This window comes from Triticum aestivum, chromosome 5A, assembly GCF_018294505.1.
Source record: "Triticum aestivum cultivar Chinese Spring chromosome 5A, IWGSC CS RefSeq v2.1, whole genome shotgun sequence".
NCBI lineage: Eukaryota > Viridiplantae > Streptophyta > Magnoliopsida > Poales > Poaceae > Triticum > Triticum aestivum.
The window spans coordinates 546,111,160-546,120,214 of record NC_057806.1 but is presented as its reverse complement, the minus strand read 5'-3'; the positions used below and the strand labels follow the sequence as shown (position 1 = coordinate 546,120,214).

Below are 9,055 nucleotides of genomic sequence, written 5' to 3'. Positions count from 1 at the left end.
CGGCGGAAGCCACCGCGCCGCGCGCGTCTTTGTTTCCTTCCCCCTTCTCGAGCTCCGCCCGCTTCTCGCGGCGTTCTCGCCAGGCCGGTCGGCAGCGACGGCGTTGACGGCCACAGCGGCGCGCTGCGCCGCCCTTTCCTTTTCTGCTCTTTTCCCCATTCCCTCTCCTCCCTCTTCTAGCAACACCGAGAGAGAGAGGTGCGAACCTCATATGCGGCGGCGCCGCCCCCGCCCCCCTTGCCGGCGCGCGCGAGCTCCCGAAGGAAAGTGCGTCGCCGTCAAGCGGCTCGGTGGTGGTGCCCTTTGCCCCTTTCGGGGTAGTGTTCTTCGTCCTGGATCCTCGGCATGACGATGCGATTCGGGATCGAGAGGAACGGTGCGGCCTTGCGGCGGCACAACTTTTCTTTGCCCTCTTTTTTCTGTTGGGTTTAGGTTTCTTTGGGAGGGGATTATATTTGCGGGATTGGAACTCCCGTTTCTTTTTCCTACCAAAAATCCTAAACCGATCTGGCTGATACCATTGTTAACTCCATGGATCGGCTAGGTTTAGGGTTTCGTGGTGGATTACTATGGTATTACCTTCTCCTTGGCCAGATGAGGAACTCCCGTGCCAAAGCCGGCCATGGTGAAGTAGTGGCCGGTGATGGCAGAGAGTGGATGGCGGCGGCGGTGGAGCTTCCCGTGAGCGTCGCGCTAACCCTAAATCGGAAGGGATTGTCGGTGGGGTTTGTGGTAACGATCAACCTCCTGAGTCGTGCCTCGGCCCTCACCTTTGTTTATATAGCGCGGGTCACAGGGGCCCACCAACCATGGTTTGGTTGGGCGCCCCTAATCAGGGCGCGAGTCAGGGGCCCGTTCGACCCGTTGGGTTCGAACGGTAGAAAGATCAAGCTAACAGAGACAAGCCCCGGGCCAACATCATTGCTACAGCAATAAACAGAGTCAAACTGTGATTATGTAGTTACAGTCAAGAAAGGAGCGAGTTGGCATGCCCCAGGCCATGGCCCTGGTAGCCTGGAGCCTGGCTATGCCCCTGGTTAGGATCACAAGTTAATGACATCATCAGTAATTATTCATGCCATCATTTTCCGAGTGCGGCACCATTTTATAGGATGTTGAGGCAAAAATAGCCCCGACAACTCCGGTTAACCCAATATTTTTTTACCCAAGCATGTGTAATAGCCCCTCAACTTTCCTCACATTGATGAAAAGATAATCTTTCCGTGTAATTTTGGCGGGCTGAAACCGCATGAACTTTCACACTCGGACATCCTAGCACCGCCGCCACTGCGAGGCCGCACTGCCGTTGTCAAAGATGGTCGCCGCCGGCAAGCCCCAACCTCTGTTGCCCGCTTCCTCGTCTCCACCGCTACAAATCTGACCTTCTAGACACGTCCAAGATGACTGATGCGTCCTCCTGTTACCTCCCTTGCGGCACGACGCTCCGACCGTCGCCACTCGGCATCGTCGATTTTAACCCCGACATTGCCACCAACACTATTCAACGTGGTTTGCTGCGGGCGTCCGAGCGCCCGCACCCGCACGACGGGATATGGCCGAAGGTGAGCACATATTCGTCGGCAGCACCCCTATACCACGCGCGCTTGTCGCTGTTCTTTTGTCGTTGGGTCACTGGCAAGTGGGCCACGATGATCAGATTATGAGATAGGGGCTAAAATTGATTTACGAAAAATAAGTTTACAGGAACTGTGAAATGTAGTTGTATTTCTCCTAAATTATACGATCATCCCAAAATGACTTTTATGAAAAGTTTTTGACAGGAGCTATTGGTGTTGCTCTAAGGAAATAAATCTCCGTTGTACGCATTCTTGCACCAAAGAAGAAAAAATTGCATATTTATACTTCCTTTTTCTACTTTGTATACTTTTTTCTCAATGAAGAAAATAAACTTCGTGTGATAGAGTAATTTTTACTGTATAGTTAATGAACGAATTGGGTGTGCCATTAATCAGGTGACGGGACAGAAGGTGATGTGGTAGCTGGCGGCGCCGGCGCAGGTGAAGGTGGAGCTGGCGTCGTCGTAGGCGTAGCTGTAGGCGGCCGGGCAGGCGGCCTTGAATACCCGCGAGTAGTTCGTGGGCCCGCACTTCGCCGGCGTGCCGTAGTCGCCAGTGCAGCAGTAGCGCGCGCTGCCGTAGGCGTTGCACGCGCTCTTGCACGCCACCACCTCGCCGGAGCCGGACATCACGCGCAGGTCCGACGGGCAGACCGCGTTCACGTCGCCCGCGCACGCCGCGGCGCGGCAGGCACCGCCGTCCCCATTGTTGTCGGGCGCGATGGAGAGGGGCAGGTTGAAGCCGTCGACGAGGCTGACGTCGTAGAAGTCCTGGCCTCCTCCGCCCGGGGCGGCGAGGGTGATCTCAGCGAGCGTGACGGGCGGGGCGGGCCCGCGGCCGGCGCAGGCGACATCGCTGGTGCCACAGTCGGCGGTGGCGCAGGCGAGGCGGCCCGTGGAGGCGTCGACGGCGCAGCCGGTGCGCGCCCAGAAGTTGCCGGACCAGGCGCCGGAGGACGGGGCGGCGACGGCGTCCGTGGCGCCGGAGGCGAGGTAGAAGCCGGTGCGGGCGAGCCGCGGCGATGTGGCGCCGTTGAGAGCGCCCACCCACACCGGGTGCGCGCACGCGTTGTGGAAGATGAACGACCTCGCCGCAGCCGCCTCCGGCCGACCGTTGGTGGCGACGCCGAGGAGAAGGACGATGACCAGGTGGAGAGGAAAGAGTTTGGTCAGCTGCCTGCACATGCTGCAGGTGGAAGAAGCTCCATGGCTGCCTTTATCGCCGGCGGCGACCATGGGCATCATCAGTCAGTTGGAGACGAGAAGGCCGGTCACAGGAAGCAGCCAAGATAGGATGAACGGAGAAACACCTCGATCGATTGATCGATCCATCCATCTATCTCGCCAAATTTATAGTAGTGCGTGCCGACCTACAAGAAGCAAGTAGGGGCGTACATGTCATGCACGCACGAGACTATCTATGAACCACATGAGTAGGTAGGTAGGTAGATAGACGGGATAGGTGATAGGTGGTGCCTGCGTGGAGGAGAAAAACCGGATTGCATTTTTGTGTGGAATTAATTTTTTTGAACACAGCACAGACACAAGCATACACGCGCATACACTCATCAGTATGAACGCACACACGCACACTTTACCCTTATGAACACCTCCGAAAGACTGAGCCGGTATATCATCTTGAAATTTACGAAGTCGCCGTATGCATCCAGGAATAAATGCGAGCACCAGAATTTGAACCTTGGTGGGCTGGAAATACCATAGTCCATCTAACCATTCAACCACAGGTTGGTTCGCTCTGTCGAATTTATTTATTTACTTCTTTTGCGAGTGTTATTTATTTATACTTTTGGTGGCTCACGTACATACGCTTGTCGCTTGGCATGGGCTAGTTGCATCCATATGTTCATCATATAGCTTTGAGGTGGTTTCGTATCCTACAATAATCTCTTCGTTTGTTCTTTGCTATTATTGCTTTTGGAGTGACTCTTTGTTGCATGTTGAGAGATAGTTATATGATCCAACTATGTTATTATTGTTGAGAGAACTTGCACTAGTGAAAGTATGAACCCTAGGCCTTGTTTCAACGCATTACAATACCGATTTCGCTCACTTTTATCATTAGTTAACTTGCTGTTTTTATATTTTCAGATTACAAAAACCTATATCTACCATCCATATTGCACTTGTATCACCATCTCTTCGCCGAACTAGTGCACCTATACAATTTACCATTGTATTGAGTGTGTTGGGGACACAAGAGACTCTTTGTTATTTGGTTGCAGAGTTGTTTGAGAGAGAACGTCTTCATCCTACGCCTGCCACGGATTGATAAATCTTAGGTCATCCACTTGAGGGAAATTTGCTTCTGTCATACAAACCTCTGCACTTGAAGGCCCAACAACGTCTATAAGAAGATTGTGTAGTAGACATCAATACCACCGGAGCCGCCCCCAACGCTACCGGAGCCGTGCTGCCTCATCAACGCCACCGGAGCCGCCCCCAACGCCACCGGAGCCACCCTCGACGCTCCTGCCTCCCTCGCCACAACTGCATCCCTTGCCGTCACCAGAGACACCCTGCCTCCCTCGCCACCACTGCCTCCCTCGCCACCACCGGAGCCATCCTCTGTAAGCCCCCACCCCTCCTCCCTCTCTCATGCATAATACAAACATTGGACAGAGGACTAGCTAGCTAGGTTAACTAGTTTAATTAGGTTAATTATCTAGGTTAGTGCAAAATTTTAGTTAGGGCTTTGACAGAGAACTAGTTAGATTAACTAGTTTAATTAGGTTAATTATCTAGGTTAGTGCAAAATTTATTTAGGGCTTTGACAGAGAACTAGCTAGGTTAACTAGTTTAATTAGGTTAATTATCTAGGTAAACTAGGTTAACTAACTAGGTTAATTGGCTAGGTTAATTAGGTTCGTTGGGTTAACAAGCTAGCTTAACTAGGTTGGCTAGGTTAGAGCAAAAATTTATTTTAGAGCATTAGGTGAGAAGGGTTGGAGAAATGGAGTTCCTTTGCAATTTAATTGCGTTCTATCCTAGGCAGAGATGGGTTAGAGAAAATAATGTGTGTGTGTGTGTGTGAGGAATAGCTAGACCAGAATTTGGGTTCTGTCCTAGGCAGAGAAGTGTTTAGTGAGGTCATTTTGCAAAGGTTTTTGATTTTTGAAAAGACCACTATTTCCAAGGAAAAAAATTTAGGCAAGTTTTATTTTAAAGATGATCCCTTCCTAGACTTTTATTGTAGATTATATCTTTTCATTTAAGTGGTCATGTTATATCTTTTCATAGAAGTGGTTCGATTGTGCCCAAGTGGCCTTTTGTTGTTTCTAGGGAATGAAGCCGAGTGGCCTATGTTTTGCCGGAATGTTGATTCATTTCCTTTCCGGCAAATTTTAGGTGCTTGATTTGTCCACTTTTTAGCAAAGGTCATGCCGAAATTTTCCGTGAATTTTGGCATGACTTATGCTACAAACTAGGACATATCGAGTGCCCGGGATTTGCTGCACTAGGAAGGAATCAACGTTCCTGCAAAACATAAGCCTTTTATGTCATTATTTAATTTATTAGGTCTAGAATTAAGTGACTAGATTTAATCCTAGGAAACATGGCTAGCAATGATGAAGGACATGGTTATGGTGATTGCGACGACGTCTACCTGGCGGCAGACGGATTTTCGAACCTTGCCGCCGATCAACGGTTGTTGTTGCTGGGCCCACCTATCACATCGGAGACTGAGACCGACATCGAGACCGGCGCTGAGACTGAGACCGGCGCCGAGACCGGCACCGAGACTGGCAGAGCCGGTATAGAACCGAAACCAAAGAGGCTTCAAAAGAGGAACATAGGGTGCCACCACCTCGGAAGACGTGATTACGCTGGGAAGAGGTCCATATGGGCCAAGGAGGACACGAAACGCAAAAAATTCTGGGCATCCCAGACCCCTTCGCAGAGTTCACCGTCCCACGGGAGCATGACGTCCTCAGGGCCCGGTACCATTGGGACCCAGTCAATAAGGTTTTCGAGACGGACCCGGTCACGACGGAGTTCATGAGACTGCTGGTAATTTTAGTTTCTGATCAATTCGACTGCACGTTTAGTCATATTTGTAAGGGATAATTATATTTATGCCCCTAGTTGTGTCCCACTCGTCTGTTTTACCCCTAATTCCCAAAAGTCACCGGTTCTGTCCAAATCACTTTGCTCCTTTATGCTTTTGCCCTTTGACCGTTTGATCGTCAGTTTGAAAACTTCATAACTAATTCATACTAAATCAGAAAAATTCAAATAAGATACCAAAATGTTCAGAAAAACATCACCTATATGTCAGTGTCATTTGCATCCATGAAAAAAGTGTTGGAAAGTGCCCATCCGAGTTTTAGCTCTTATGCTACCACCATGAATTGTAAAATCTTAAAAAGTTCCAAAAATTCAAAAATAATTTCATGGCAAAGAATGACAAATGTTTTAAGTGTCTGCCAAGTTTCATCAGGGAATAACGTTCGTGGGTGCCGCGGCAAAAAAAACTATCAGCACTCCAAAATAGATTTTTTTTGCCACGACTTCCACGAATGTCGTTCCCTAATGAAACTTGGCAAGCACTTAGAACACTTGTCGTTCTTTGCCACCATATTTTTTTGAATTTTTTTGAAGTTTTTTAGAGTTACTATTCATGGTGGTATCAAAAGAGCTAAAACTCGGATGTGCACTTTCCAACACTTTTTTCATGAATGCAAATGACACTGACATATAGGTGATGTTTTTCTGAACATTTTGGTATCTCATTTGCATTTTTTTGATTTTGTATGAATTAGTTATGAAGTTTTCAAACTGACGGTCAAATGGTCAAAGGGCAAAAGCATAAGAGGATCAAAGTGACTTGGACAGAACTGGTGACTTTTGGGAATTAGGGGTAAAACAGACGAGTGGGACACAACTAGGGGCATAAATCTAATTATCCCTATTTGTAAACGATCCTTGTTCCTTTTGCAGAGAGAGCAACACAGTATTGCGGCCGAAAGCGACTCGCCGTCTGAGGCGTTGGCGTGGCCCAAGTGGGACACCCCATTCAACCGGGCCTTGAACATATTGAAACGACTCCCAGTGGACACTCGGCCATCGTATGGACATGTGCACGGTGTTGGAGACGGCACCACGTGGAAGAAGTACTACCGTGAGACCACGGAGGAGAGAAAGGAAAGACAAAGGTTAACTGAAGAAAACATTGACAAGAAGGTTGAGATTGCGGTTGAGAAGAAATCAGCTGAGACAGTCGCAACAGCGGTAGCTACCGCAAAACAGGCGATTGCAGATTCATGTGGTGTCTTGGTTCCGGTCGTCATCAGTTGGAGCAGGCAAAATCCAAATAAAAATGCAGTGGACTTTCCCCTTGCCGACTTCTTCGGGAGTAGCTCGACTAGCATTGCACCAGCACCTGCTCCAGCACCTAATCATGCATCGGCTCCCATACCAGCTCCTGCACCGGCTCCCGCACCTGCTCATAACAACCCGTCCTCCATCTCGAATGTGCTCGGCAGTGCTTTGTCTCTGGCTGAGCTTGACGCCCTCACGGTACCTGTCACACCGACCCTTTTCAATAAATATATAATCTCATGTTTCCATTGCCTTTCAGATGACTCATGTCGCAGACATGTCTTTGTAGGCCGACGTAACCTCGTGCACCATTTTGTACACCATCAGCGACCAGAAGGTGGACGTGGGAAAGGCGACGATAATGAAGCCGAAGGAACAATTATTCCACAGCCGACCGATCCCCCCTGACGTCTTCAAGGTTTCCGTGGCCAGTGTCAAACCGGGCCACGAGAGTTTGGCTCCTCCGGTACTAGGGGGGATGACGACGAGACCCCGCGGTGGCTTGACGATTGCAAGGGGTGGTCCTGTTGTGGCCAAAGAGTCTGCTTCGTCTGGAGGCGGCCAGGAGCACACCCACGACCATGCAGCCTCAGCAAGGTATGAACATCAACACCCCACCTACCCAATTAGCGTCGCCTGTCATGCTGGGTGATAGCAGACTGGGTGAGGAAGAGGCTCCATTAGTCACGGGTGATGTCACCATAGATGAGGATGAGGATGACAATGACACTCAACAATATCTCAATACTGGCGCCTACGATGACGGAGGATTGATGGCTCAGCAGTATGAGTACTCAGGGTTTGAGCGTCATGAGTCGGTGCCTGAATTGCCGCCTTCGGAGGCTGAACATATTATAGACGACCTTCCACCAAAGAAGCATATTAAGAGAGCAAGGAAAGGCAACAATAAAGCTGCTACTATGATCCAGCCGCCTCCGCAGCCTCGGGTTCAAGACCATATACCTGTCCCCGGTGCGGCGAAATACCATATCCCGGTGAACCAATCCTACCTAAGGCATCGGTAGAGGCCATACACGACGATCTAAGAAGACTTCATGATGATGTGCTGCGGAGAGAGAAAAGTCTCATCGCCTCGGAAAATCCAGGATACCCACTCTACGTGGTTAACATGTCGCGGCAAAGGTTGTACGTCGACACATTCCCCGTGGAGAAGTTCTTCCTTCGATTCGATTACATCTTCGACATGTTTCACTTGAAGAAGTTGGATTTTATGTTTGTCCGCCTTTATGCCTTGTACATGAACTACATCATCAAGATTGAGAAGATACCTTATATCTGTGTCGCTGACCCATACTTCATGCACGAGGGCTTCTTGGTAGTCTGCGCAAAGCACCGTGAATAGGCGAGGGATTACATCATCGATTTCATGGTCGCCAATAAGGACAAGGAGACGATTCTCGTGCCTTATCATCCCCTGTAAGTCACCCGCGCGGATATCCTTCCTTCGGTTTCAATCATTCATTTGCACGGTGGAGGCTAATTAATTTGAGGTGTACTTATTTTGTGGAGTGGCGGGCGCGCGGTCCTCATCATCCTTTACCCCCGATACTCCCATGCTCTTTACTTGGACTCATCGAAGAACATGAACAAAAAGGATTACACCCACATCAAGTCTGTTCTTGACAATGCTATCTTTTTCTACAGCGTACGAGGTGGAGAGATCAAGACCAAGAAGGAAAGTAAAGGCAGGCCCGCCTTCGGCCATAAGACCGACTTCTGCTGCATCCAGCAACCGAGTGATACTCTTAGTGATGGATTCTATGTCCTACACCACATGCTGGAGTACATACAGGATCAACAGAACCTTCACATGTCACCTACATCCGGCGATGCACATATTCTGCAATGGGCAAAGAACATAGGAGATATCCTAGATCATCGACTTCGAGTTGAGTTCTATCACATCCAGGGTGAACTTGCCCAAGTCATCATGAAGGAGGACATCGGAAAAACAGGGACATTCTACGAGGAAGGGCAAATGTCGCGGGAAGACGTCCGAACACGCGTAGCCGCTCAGTGTCTCGACCTAAAGCCTTTCACTAAGCTCGGGGACTATCTCCCTGACTTGGATGGTTGGCACTACATGTTGGAGTGATTGTCGATATATGACAATGTGTC

The 9,055-nt window shown here is 49.6% G+C and overlaps 1 protein-coding gene across 1 annotated transcript; it reads right to left on the bottom strand.

Annotated features, from left to right (window-relative positions):
• Positions 1-1,829: 1,829 nt before the first annotated feature.
• Positions 1,830-2,904, bottom strand: LOC123107585 (thaumatin-like protein 1b). The gene has a single exon (XM_044529557.1). It carries the CDS (start codon positions 2,819-2,821, stop codon positions 1,970-1,972), a length of 852 nt encoding a protein of 283 aa, XP_044385492.1. The 5' UTR covers positions 2,822-2,904; the 3' UTR covers positions 1,830-1,969.
• Positions 2,905-9,055: the final 6,151 nt, after the last annotated feature.